Raw genomic sequence first — 12,968 nt, forward strand, 5'->3', positions numbered from 1 at the left:
TCAAGTGAACATGGCGGACATTAAAGCGCAGGCGTTGCCGTGCAGGCAGACGAGACAGCCGACGTGTATACAAAATGAATCAGCTCTCGGTGAGATCTTTTGAATTCATTATTATACAGATACACTTAGCAGTATTGTGTCTGTAGGCTATTACAGTCGTGAAGATATTTGTGTTTGACACATTCATTTGTATTCCACAAATAAACTGGTATTTCGTTATATGCCTATGTGTTGTGACATATAATGTAGGCTATTCTTTGTATATGTACAGTTGATTATGTGTGTGTTTTTTACGATAATATCACGTATTTTGTTTTTATTTTCCAAAGAACAGCATTTTGGCAATTTAAACACAATTTAATCGTATTATAATACAATCTGAATGTTGTCATATAATGGTACTGCTGTATATTTACGACAGTTGCTTTTCATTGTGGGTAGAGGGTGACTTACGTCAGTCCGGAAGTGAAACGCATTACTCAATAATTCATGTTTTTCACGCGTTATTTATTTATCAATGCATATACAGTGTCAGTATAACGATAACGATGATGATGATGATGATGATGAAGATTATATCGCATGTTTATGCGATATAATCTTCATCATCATCATCATCTTCATCGTCGTTATGGTTATACTGACACTGTGACACTGTGACACTGGGCAATTGTTACGTCATCATAGCATGCCTTGCAAACAATAGCATATAAAACGCTGGCAAAGAATCATTAGCTGTGCTTTCAGTCAGAAGAACCTATTCTGGAGTTGGTGAGATTGTATTTAATTTATTTTTGTTCTGTTTGTGTATTAATATCTTATATCATCGGATAGATTTAGTAGGGCATTGTATTGGTCATTTGCAGTTTAGAAGTTATAAGCAGCTCCGCTTTAATTGATGATACTATTGTAATATCCTACTGACAAGAAATGCAGCTTACGCGACTTACCTGTAGTTTTCTATTGGAAATGTTGATTTTGAAGGAAATGAAATGAGATTTGCAAAGTATTTTCTAATTATAACTATATATATATATATATATATATATATATATATATATATATATATATATATATAATGTATTTGAAAACAAAATGCAATATGGTCATCTTGTGTCAGTGTAATTTGTTCTAAATATGGCCTGATAGGGTGTTACTGTACTAGCAGAATGCATTGATACTGTATTTATTTTTTACACTCCAATTCATTATATAAAATCAATGTGAATAATGGAATCATGTACATATTTGTTTTAACATTCTTTTAACCCATTTTTAATTAGTTATTCATTTTGCTAATGAGTATATCACCCTCATTTGCACGGGTTCTCAATGATTTAACAAATTAGTCCGTTGCTTAAATTTGTTTTTGCTTTGCTTAACTGTGTTTTTATATTGTATTATGCAGAAGAATAACAAATGAAGAGGATGGTAAAACAAGGTAAAATGTTTTTATTATGTAACGGCTTTGGGATGCCATGTGTTTCTGTAGGAGTCTGTCATTCTCCTTCGCTTGACCTATTCTGTAAGATAACTTTTAAATAAAGAACACAACTAAACATGGGCTTTTGTTTAATAATACCCACCCAATCTCTGAAGTGCGAAGACAGCCATAATTCCCTGGTGGCATAGGCATAGGGAATCAAAATGAACATCGGGAGTACAGTCACTGTGTCTGAATATCTTCTGACAGAACTGATGTGCGTCTCTCTTCCAGGCAACACTTCTTCTTCCTGTGATGCAGATGAGGAAGCGGACCTTCAAAGTCAGTTAGACTGCCTCGAGAAATGTCTTCGAAATAAGTTGCCATTCTTTGAGGAGTACCTGGCCAACAAACCTCAGGTAAAGTACAGCCTCAACAAAGCTTACCCCCCACACACTTTTTGATGCATTTATATATATATATATATGTATATATGTGTAGCGTAAGGTACACTTATAAATTTCAATTAAAGAAGTGAATTTATAGTATCACCTTATCACGAATCCTGGAATCTTGTAGAACTCAATTTCTGTAATAATTGGACGCAGACACCAATTCCAAAGATATAAATTGTCAAATGTATTCAAAACAAAGACTAAATGTAGCACTACACTAATTATACAAAAGGGAAAAACTAATTAAAATTCAACTCTAGATCAACAAATCAAAGACAAATCACTTCCGTGACCAAATCAAAGACCATGGGATCGCATATGATAACACAAATCGTTAAACAAAAAAGGTTATAAACACATTGACTACAATACCGGTTAGTAATACGAAGGTGAGTCTCTCGTTAGTATTATTAGTCAGACATTAAATAACTACGCAGGTTAGTGTTTATGTCAGGTAACTTCTCGTTATATATATATCAGTCTCATTTACGTTTAGGTGCCGAGAAAGATCCTATCGTTACTTGTTACCACAATTTCTCTTAACTGATTATTATTCAATGATTAAGGATAGGCAGGGCCACCAATAATCTAATGTCTATTAACTTGTGTCAATTTCAGACTAAACAGTTAAACAGGATTGAGAAGATATTTCTCGGCGTTGACAGATTTTATTTCTAAAATTATCAACAAAACAGTTTAATGCAACACACATTTATATTTAAGAAAACTAAATGATATTACACATTCTAGAGTTATGAATCACAGATTAAAATTTCGAATTGATTTCTCAAATGTCATGAATCACGAACTCCAAACTGTTAAACTTATCTGAACTTCGTCGCAGAGAGGCCTCTCTGTCTTCGGGCTCAGATAACAGCACACGGCACGAGGTCCGTGTGGTTTGGAACAAAGGCAGTCCGGTTCGGCTTTGTCCAAGAACTTCCACTCAGTCGATGCACCTGGAAGTTGGGGTTTCGTGAATGTAGAGTCGTTTCCAAACAGATTTTCCACTGGTTTGAAGGCTCCAAGGTTGTGCACAAAATCTTCTTTGTAAGCAGGGGTTCCACCGTAGTTACTTGAAGACGAAGTCTTTGAGGAAAGCAGGGCCCTGTTTGTTCCAAGGGTCAAGTTTCTTAAGACTCAAATAGCTATTTAAATGACTGACACTTTCGTATACAGTCGACTTAGTCAATTGTCCAGCTGTAAAACTCCACTGATCAGGTGGGCACAGGCGGGCAGCGCAGTCTGTAAAGTTCTTTATTTAATAAAGTCCTTTAAAAGAATTCTTCGTACGGCTCAATCTCCTTCTCCCAGTTTAACTCTTCTGTTGCCGGCAAAGACTTAGTTGGGTTCTGGTTCTGGTTCTGGCAACAGAGCTACAGGTTGAGCTGTGGCAGCGAGTTTCTGGTTTAGGTGAGAGAGAGAGAGAGAGAAAGAAAGATTGTCCGCTGTTCCTTATAGTCTGTCAGATCAATAGGTGATTGGTTCCTGAGTTCTTGAGATTGGATTTCGGTTTCAGCCCCCAGTGTCCTATTGGAGGGGGGCTTGATTTATGACTGATGTCAATCCATGCCATCTTTTGGAAATGCCGGTTGGCCTGGGTTCGTAGCTCTATGTCGGGATTTCGGCTCTCATCCACTTCAAAGAGTTTTTATCACCTACAGGCCCCTTTCTCCAGACATCTCATAGCAGAATTCCAAACTATTTGGCCTCTTCTCGGTGCCATCCTCCCCAAAACTGTCACTTTGATGCAAACCAGTTCCAAGCTGATGAGCTAAGGAAATCTGATAACTTTGGGGGGGAGAGGTCTTCTTTAGATCAGTGCTTCAGCTCAGAGCCCAAATGCTCTTATCCAAATACACCCAACATAACACTACATATATATATATATATATATATATTTTTTTTTTTAATGTATTAAGTATACACTTGCATATACAGTGCAGCACACAAGTATTTGGACATTGACACCATTTTTGTTGTTTTAGCTCTGTACTCCAGCACATTGGATTTGACCAATGACCATGACCTGATCCCCTAAAATGGGGGGCAATGTATGAAAAGGGCCGTAATTCCTACACGGTAAAATCCAATAGGCTGGGGTACAGAGCTAAAAAAGTGTGTCACTGTCCAAATATGTATCATTTCACTGGACTGTTTTAAAGAACAGGGTTCAAATGAAGATCAAAGTAATCTAAAGTTAGTATAAGACTGTCAATCTGTCATTTGCCCGGACTGGAAACCAACACAGAGGGTATTATTTTTTTCCTTTTCTTCCTCTTGCAATAGGTGGCTTCAGAAGATCGCCTTGTGATTCTCGAGGCAGTGGAGACAGTGGCCAGAAACGAACCACTTCCTGATGTTGAGAGATTGATAGTGTCAATCATTTCTGTCGGACTCTCTGAGATGCCTGTCTCCATCCCAAACTTGGAGGGAGACTTCAGGAATGAGGTACAAAATCGTTTTTGTTCACACATGCCTACAGAATAGCAATTGTGTTTTTTAAGATGTGAAACTGCTGACACTATTTAAGCCCAGATGGATCTGTACATGTTACAGTCCTGGGTAAATTAACATTTGATCATTGTATGTTCTGTTTCATGTTCTCCTGTATCTTTCTGTTTTCATATAGTATTTAGCAATTGCCTTCAAGTCCAAATGAAGTTCCTCCAATCTTGGTTAACCTTATCCATTTTCTCCGGCAGACCAATGTGCTCAGCAGAGTGGTACTGTGCTATGGGTTCATAGCCCGCATGAGCCCTAAATCAGACGTTGCAGAGGTCCTTGAGTTTGACATTTTGCCCAAAATGAGTGCCTTCTTCAGGTCCGAGGTAGGCAAAAGATATCTTAAACAAGGAAACCAGTGTGATTGTGCATGACAACCTCCAGAGACTGAGATGCTGTGCTCTTTCTCACCCAGGACCCCACAGTCAGAGCGAGCGTGTGCGTCAGTCTCGGCCTCATGGCACGGACAGTCAAGGACGCTGGACTCACCTTCCCTTTCAAAGAGGAGCTTCTGGGTGAGCTGGTGGTAAGTAGGGTTTCCTTGTGTGCTGGGAAAGATCAGTCTCCTGTGAGTATTGTCACCTGGCACTGGCACCGCCTTAAGTATGTTGTGTCATCAGTCACAAATACCATGATGTGAAAGTGTCAGAAACCTGTTTTTTTCCACCCCCTCAGACCTTGATCAAGGATCGGCCCACAGACAGTTCCAGCCCGTCCCTCTGCCAGCGGGCGCTGGACACGTGCACCATCCTGAGGTAACTGTCCCTGTAGCCACATGACTGAGATGTGTTTCAACTCTTGATAGTCAGTCAGGGCCTGGTTTCTTTTCCCCCATGTGACGCACCACTCGCCTAAAACATTGAGAACCCTGAAATGTGTTCTGTTGACTAACAAGCCTCACAGTAAATGGGTATAGAAAACCTAGACCAGAATTTGGGTGGGTCTTGTATTATGAAAATGTGATGGGTTTCATTAGTTCAATGTTTTGGCTGAAATTATCAATTTAAAGCAACATGGATTAGATTTGTGTGCTCTGCTGAAGTTCCTATAACCGCACACTCTCTCTCGTTTCCCCAGCCGAGCCAAGCCCTTCCTCAGGAGACAGCAGCTGCATCTTGTGTGGCTGATTGTCGAGGATGTCTTAACTCTTCCCTGGCTGGCCCCCAATGGGGATTCACTCCAGGTAAGGATCTGTTTTGACACTTTCAATTGATAATGAATATTTAAACATTTCCAAAGCTGAAAATAACATTTCTCAGTGTTTAATAATAATAATAATGTTGGTGAATGAACAATACTATGCAATCATCTGTGCTGTATCTCCTGCGAGAAACAGGAGTCCAGGGAGGAGAGATTGTCTACAATACTCAGAGTTGTAAGAGTGTAGTAGTGCTCATCGTCATCAAGAACTGTTCACATGAATATATCGACATGAATGTGATTACAAATGTTCCATTCACATCTGTCACACAGATAGTGTACATTGTATTTGATTGCTGTCTTGTCTAGGAGGTGTACTCTGCCAATGCAAGGAGTCTCTCTGCCCTGCTCAGAGCCATGCTACGGCTGGACTTCACCCCCGACACCCTCCTGGAGCTGCTGAAGGTGAGACCCTTTACCTTGCCTTAAAGCAGAGTGACCATCGAGTTTTGGGCTGTTCAAGAGACGGGGCAAGGCTGATTGCGTAGATGGGCTGATTCAGTCAGTTAGGCTGGACAGATCACTGTATCCTTGTACAAATTATGACCTCAAATCTTGAAATCAACCTAACATTTCTATATAAGTCATAGCTTGTGTCCCTCTGTTCCTTAAAGAGTTAAGCCCTTACATTGATAAATCTTTTAAATGTGTTTTTCTGTTCACTTTTTTTCCCTCCCCTCTGTCTCCCTCTCTCTCCCCCCCCCCCTGTCATCCCTCCCTCCTCAGCCGCTGCAGGCATTGGGCTTGTCTGTAATTGATGTCAAACGAATTAGGGCCATGGCGATGATCACCGCTCTCCTGGAAGGTTACTGGATGGAGGCTGAATCCATGCAGGTGAGCCAGGATTCAGGCCTCTCAGTGTGGCTCGGTGTTTCCATGTTGATTTTCACACGGTGGGCGGGTGTCTTTGAGGGTGGCGATGCTGGGGCATGAAACTGGGCTTTGCACTGATCTCCGGGTGTCTGTTCTTTTCAACAGGTGCAAGGGAGCTTCCCATTAGGCCAACTGCTGGCATCCCTAGTTCCACGATGCTTTGACCCGGAGCCGGTGATCAGGGGAAAGGCAGCACATTGCATCAGAGTCCTTCTGGACCATTGGCTGCGTACAGGAGGTACTGAGTGTGTTGCTATGAAGTGATCAGTTCTGTAAAGTACTGCAGACAGTAATTAGTTTGCACTTTACATTGTGTGTCTGTTTCTATCAGTGTACAAAGTTTTAGGTTTTCATTTTTTTTTTCTTTACAGGTTTTGAATTTGGCAGGAACAAGTTGGAAGACCTGATCCGATGTATTGAACGGAGCCGCTCTGTCCCGGACACCTGTGCTGCTCTCCTCCAGGTAAAACCGTGCCTCCATGCCTGTCGTGTCTACAGTCTGCCTTCTACAGATTCCAGAGTCATGCGCTGAGGCACGTCTGTAACACGCTTGTAGCAACTGCATAGTCTAATGAGTTGACGGTGACTTTAAGAGTGTCTGCGCTGGGTTGATGACTGAGCGGTGAGTGCGTTCCTGTGTTTCAGATCGTCGGCAAGTGTTTCCCTCGGCAGGAGAAGGAGAGACTGATTGAGGGTTTGCGTCAAGGACTCAAAGACAACCAGACCAGCTCTGCCCAGGGGTCCTGCACTCTCTTGTGCAGCATCTTGGAAGCTCACCCCACTGAGCTCACTGGATTGGTGAGAGGAACAGTGCTTTAATGTTATAGCGTCAGTTACAGCTCTGAACTTCTGTATAGCAAGTGTTTGGGCTTCTGGTCAGCTGGACAGCAAGTTCAGCTCAGGCCACACGTCTGTCTTGCAGCTTGAACCACCCAACCCAATATGCAGCAACCCTGTTAGGGAATAAGAGCCTTAGAAGTCCTCCAATCTGATTTTTTATAGAATCTTTTGCAGGCAGAAATAGGAGTGTATGCAGGGAAACCATTTTTGGATTATAACCTGCTCTCTCCTTTGTGCTATAGCTTCCTCAGGTGCTCCATGCATTTCTGGGCTTGAGGGATGCGGAAGAGAGGGTGAGAGAGAGCGCGAAGGAGGGTGTTCTCCAACTGTTCCGACTGGACAGTGTGACGGTCGTCAACTCCCTCATCAACTACTCGTCTGCTGACAGGTGGGATTTATGAATCTAAACTGGCCTGTGAAGAACATTCTCTGAGGGATCAAACATGATTGAAGTCCCACACCTTGTAAAATGTTTTTTAAAAAGCTTCGACAATCATGCCTTCGTTATTTGTCAGATGTCACGACTCACGCAGTTATCCTGGATTACCTAGACAATCAGAGCCACGCAATGTCCACCTGCTCATGATCCCAAGCTTAATTCTATCGTGTGTCGGCCTCTCTTTCCTATTAAGGGGGAGAGACGGTCAGTCACTTACTGTAGGTCAGCACATAATGCATGTTTGATTGTTTTCCAGCACCGTTCAGCAGCAGAAGTGGTGTGTCAAGCTGTGGGGGGCCATCCTGGCCATCAGCAGGGGTCTCTGGCCACTGAGCGAGCTGATGGCCTTGGCTAGTACAGGGCAAGCCGTGGCGGTAAGTGACTAGAAAGCCCAACATGACGAGGGCACGGCCCGGAACTGTCCCTTCTGGACTCGTTTTGAATCTGCTTCTCTTTGCCTTGGTCAGGCCCGTGCTGTAGTGGACTTCCTGTCTGAGAACAGCCTGGAGGCTTTGAACACGCACTTTGTGGAGCTCTTCGCTGGCCTGTTGCCCCTTCTGGGTCCTGAGAGTCCAGCTCTGGACGCAGGCCTCAGTGTCAGGAGGTAAGAGTTTGTGTTGGGGAGCCAGCGGTGAATCACACCAGAAAACTGTCGTCCGTTATTATACTTGCACAAATTTTTCTCCGACGCCCAGTCCAGTGATATGGTCCCGCTCTCTCTCCAGCACCGCTGTGGACGCCCTGAAGGCTGTGCTGTCTCAAGCACAGTTGAGCGATGTCCTTCAGCACATGGACCGGGACAGAGTATGGGAACTGCTCAGGGAACCAGGTCGGGAGCCTGAGGGGATCTTCCTGCTGACCAGGTAAGACAAGCTGGGCTCAAGCATTAGGCCCCGAGCAGATCCAAAGAACTGTCCTACAGACATTTATTAATACATGATTAATAGGGCCACCAACTTTCCATAGACACCCTTTCAGAGGGCAATTTTAGACGACTCATCCAGGTTGATAATAATCAAACCCCTAGCAGGGACAAATGGATAAACCGTAATTAGCTAGAGAAAAAGTTGCAAAATAAATTACTTTGTTCTGTTGAACGACAGGGCGCTGTTGAGGTTCGATGCCCCTGGCATGCCTGCTGTGGTAACTTCCCTCTGTGAGCGGTACAGCAGCATGGGAGAGAGCCAGAAGATCTGCGTGGTGGATTTCTTCTCTGCTGTGAGTGTCATCTCCCCGGACTTTCATATAACCAAATTATACTTCGTTTCCACTGGCCACGTTTAGGTGCACCTCCGCATGGCCGGGCTGTAACCGTGTAACTGTAACTGTACGCCAGAGTTTATATTCATTGCCGTGAGGTACAGCTGCCCTAGGAAGTGAATGTGAGACACCAAAGGTGTAGAAACCAGGACGTAATGAAAAAATATTTATAAAACAAATTACATCACTTAAAAACATGATGGTATTTGTTAGAAAATTGTCGCATCTATTCCCATTTCATCTAGTTAATAATATACCTTAAATATCCTAGATATTTCCCTTATTATCCATCTGTGGGAGAATAAAATTGCATTATTAAATAAAGTGGGCGTGTGTTTAAATCTGTCCTGTGTAGCCTCTTAGCATATCATGAAATATACAGTACTAAATATACAGTCACAGCCTGTATATGTAGTTTCTTAAGAACAACTAATAAATGTATATATAAATACAGCTACAACACTTTGGGATCCATAAGTTACTCAGTATTAAACTATAGACATTTAAAGTATTTTGAGAGATTTCTCAAGACATTGGGACATTTAATTTCACTCCAGGATGTTTGATCATAGTCATACATGTTTGCATGTATTTATTCCCCAAAAAATGAATGTATTTTGTCCGGCACAGTATTGCAGTCCGATGCAGTCCTTTCTCCAGCAGGATTTTCGTGATCTTTTCAAACGCTTTTAAATGTCTTCCTGCTCCAAGCAATTGATCCTGCAGTGTCTCAGACTTACCCATGTCTTCCCTTTTCAAAGCTTCTGCAACACCCACACCTGACTGATCACATCTGGTCACCAGGCGTCATGGAGAGGCTGTTGGCGATCTGTGGAGAGTCCTTGGAGGACATTGACAGTCTGGCAGTGCGAGGGCTGCAGACTCTGCCCAAGAAGGAGGTAAAGAGAAATGACTAGAGTAGTTTTGGAGTCTAATGTCGGAATTGGATGAGTCTCTGGTCGGTTGACAGCATATGTGTGTAGATGGAGGCTGAGCACGGCCCTCTTCTCTGCTCAGATTCACAGATACGCTACAAAGCAACTGGAGCAGATGACCGGTGCCCTTTCCATGTCGGAGGAGCAAGGAAAGCCAGTTATCTTGAGGGCCATCTCTGGTTTGGGCACCAGCCTCCAGTTTTGTGAGAATGGAACAGTCAAGAAACTTATCCCCAAAGTTTACCACCAGGCAAAGGTTTGCATAGAAAAGGTATGTCTTAGAATGTTTCCTTGGTTTCATTGTGAAGATTATGTTTTTTCTTGGATCTGGTCAATCTCCCACTCGCTGTGATGTCGACCACATTCTTCTGTGGAGTTTAAGTGTAGCTCCTCGTACGCCTTTCTACTCATTTACTTCAAGCTGTATTACCGAATGAGGACAGGCCAGTGCTGACGTGCCGCGTCTGTCCATGTGCTTGTGTTGCAGGCGGACCCGGAGATCCGCAGGGCCACGGTGGTTCTGCTGGGAGCGCTAGTGAAGAGGGCTGTTGGGAATGAAGTATTAAAGAAGCAGTGTCACGGCTCCCTGGCCAGGCTGCTGCTCCACCTCGAGGACTCCAACCCAGCAGTCTCCCAGGTAAATACGCTGGGCAGTGAAGACCCACAGTGGTATGTTTTTAAATGGCACCATGTGGAAATTGAATATAACGGGGGTAAAGACCATACAGCCAACCTGACGACCTCTGAGCAAAGAACAAATGGCAGCTCTCTTTGTATTACTCAGTGTGATATGACTCTTCCCCCCCCAGGCCTGCCAGCGGACTCTGCAGCAGTGTGCGCCAGCTCTGAATCGCACAGCCTTCACCAGTCTGATTGAGGAGCACTTTGGACGAGTGCCCTTGGAACTCCCCTCCTTCATCAAGGAGGTGACCGCTGTCCTTGTAAGTCGCTGTTCACGACTTTCCTCTTGGCATTCTGTTTGGGTTCCGCTCATCATGTGTGGGAATGTTTTCCAAGCCTGGTTGTCTGATGCTGTTTTCAGACCACTGGTTCTTGTATTTCCGCTGAAAGATGTTGTTTTACTCTTAGCAACAGACCTTCCCCGGTGCGATGGGGGTGTACCGGGACGTTGTCCTACGCTACCAGAAGAGCCGTGACCCAGAGCTCAGAGCGAGTGCTGCTGTGTTCATCGGTAAGAGAGCCAGAGCAACAGAGCTCTGTCAAGAAAGCTTCTGTCCCACTATGTAAAGCAGTCGCACTGTCTCACACCTGTTGTTCTTCTGTGTCAGGGGCTCTTCTTGAGAAGATGGAGAAAGGCTTCTTCAACTTAATTCCTAGGATGAGACTCAACAAAGGTACGTGAACGTCTCTAGTTCATCACTTTGACGGCAGTGTTTTTGCTATTACTCTGATGCCAGAAGTTTTCACAGTTTATAAAACATGAAAGAATCAAAAGCTTTTGATTTGAGACCCTATCATTCATCAGTGAATCTGCCAAGCAAAGTGTATCTACAGCATTTTCCTCTCGTCACAGGTCTCTCTCGCCTTCTAAAGGACCAAGATTCAAGGGTCAAGAAGAAGGCAGCAGAAGCCATGGTCCGCTTCCTGCAGGCCTAATGCATGGGCCCGGCCCCTCCCCCCGAGGGGCTCTCCGTTTCAACGTGTTGGAATTCCAGGCAGTAGTATGGGGGGACGCCGTTAGGGACATAATTCACCCCATGGTACATACACTATACACACTCCAGATTGTGTCTCAGAATATAGTGCGTTCATCTCAGTATTATGGGGGCCAAACAGGCCATAATACATCAGATTGTGTGCATACTATATTTGGTTCACAACTTTGCATGCATACTGTATTGGTTTGTGTGAGTACTATGTTGGTTTGTGTGAGTACTGTAATGGTTTGTGTGAGTACTATGTTGGTTTGTGTGAGTACTGTAATGGTTTGTGTGAGTACTATGTTGGTTTGTGTGGGTTTGTGTGAGTACTGTAATGGTTTGTGTGAGTACTATGTTGGTTTGTGTGAGTACTGTATTGGTTTGTGTGAGTACTATGTTGGTTTGTGTGAGTACTGTAATGGTTTGTGTGAGTACTATGTTGGTTTGTGTGGGTTTGTGTGAGTACTGTAATGGTTTGTGTGAGTACTATGTTGGTTTGTGTGAGTACTGTATTGGTTTGTGTGAGTACTATGTTGGTTTGTGTGAGTACTGTAATGGTTTGTGTGAGTACTATGTTGGTTTGTGTGAGTACTGTATTGGTTTCTGTGAGTACTATGTTTGTTTGTGTGAGTACTGTAATGGTTTGTGTGAGTACTATGTTGGTTTGTGTGAGTACTGTAATGGTTTGTGTGAGTACTATGTTGGTTTGTGTGAGTACTGTAATGGTTTGTGTGAGTACTATGTTGGTTTGTGTTGGTTTGTGTGAGTACTGTTATGGTTTGTGTGAGTACCATATCGGTTGTTCACGTGACTCAACTGGGCGGGGCAGGACTAGGGACGAAGGGAAATCAAGGCGGAAGCAGCAGTGCGAGCTTTGTCCTCAAGCAACACATTACTGAATGACTTGACATGTCATCTGAGCGAGACATCACAGATTACTTTTTTAATATTGTTCACACCGTGTCTATGGTTGACAGTTATGGGGCGCTGTTTGTGTCAGACAAAATTTCATGCATGAAAGCGTTTTTGTGCGGCAATACAGATCTTGTCGACCAAAATGTACATTTTGTTCACAATTCCTATTTTGTCAGGAAAAGAACAGTATCTGCAGTTCATTTCGTGGAGGACATTATGAAAGAGGGTTTTCATTTCGTCCACAAAATGAAATGCAACTCTTACATTATGTGCACAGGACATCATTTTGTGGACATAATGCAGACTCGGGTGTATATTCGGTCCACGGAAGGCAACGTGCATTTTACTTTTCATCCACAGCAAGTATTTAGGAGGACAAACTCATGATGTGGATATACTGTATCCACATCATGCAGTATATGTAGAATATACTCATTATGTGCAAATAAAGGTCATTTTGTG

At 43.2% G+C, this 12,968-nt stretch overlaps 1 protein-coding gene across 1 annotated transcript; it reads left to right on the top strand.

Moving 5' to 3' along the window:
• Positions 1 to 720: 720 nt before the first annotated feature.
• LOC136760026 (maestro heat-like repeat-containing protein family member 1) lies at positions 721 to 11,724 on the top strand. The gene is made up of 25 exons (XM_066715251.1): positions 721 to 771; positions 1,409 to 1,441; positions 1,718 to 1,842; positions 4,168 to 4,329; positions 4,584 to 4,709; positions 4,799 to 4,909; positions 5,059 to 5,138; positions 5,461 to 5,566; positions 5,893 to 5,988; positions 6,310 to 6,417; positions 6,562 to 6,694; positions 6,828 to 6,919; positions 7,102 to 7,254; positions 7,539 to 7,684; positions 7,992 to 8,109; positions 8,203 to 8,339; positions 8,461 to 8,598; positions 8,839 to 8,953; positions 9,757 to 9,894; positions 10,013 to 10,201; positions 10,418 to 10,567; positions 10,740 to 10,871; positions 11,020 to 11,122; positions 11,220 to 11,285; positions 11,465 to 11,724. The coding sequence occupies exons 2-25, from the start codon at positions 1,420 to 1,422 to the stop codon at positions 11,545 to 11,547; spliced, it is 2,829 nt and encodes a 942-aa protein (XP_066571348.1). The 5' UTR covers positions 721 to 771; positions 1,409 to 1,419; the 3' UTR covers positions 11,548 to 11,724.
• The last annotated feature ends 1,244 nt before the right edge of the window (positions 11,725 to 12,968 follow it).

The sequence above is a fragment of the Amia ocellicauda genome, chromosome 1 (assembly GCF_036373705.1).
Source record: "Amia ocellicauda isolate fAmiCal2 chromosome 1, fAmiCal2.hap1, whole genome shotgun sequence".
Classification (NCBI taxonomy): Eukaryota; Metazoa; Chordata; class Actinopteri; order Amiiformes; family Amiidae; genus Amia; species Amia ocellicauda.

Excerpts from the sequence above, each read along its gene's own strand:
- LOC136760026 (XM_066715251.1), top strand. The coding sequence starts at position 1,420 with ATGAAGAGGATGGTAAAACAAG. Across the intron at positions 1,442-1,717 it reads GAAGAGGATGGTAAAACAAG|GCAACACTTCTTCTTCCTGT; the intron begins GTAAAATGTTTT and ends TCTCTCTTCCAG. Across the intron at positions 4,710-4,798 it reads GTGCCTTCTTCAGGTCCGAG|GACCCCACAGTCAGAGCGAG; the intron begins GTAGGCAAAAGA and ends TTTCTCACCCAG.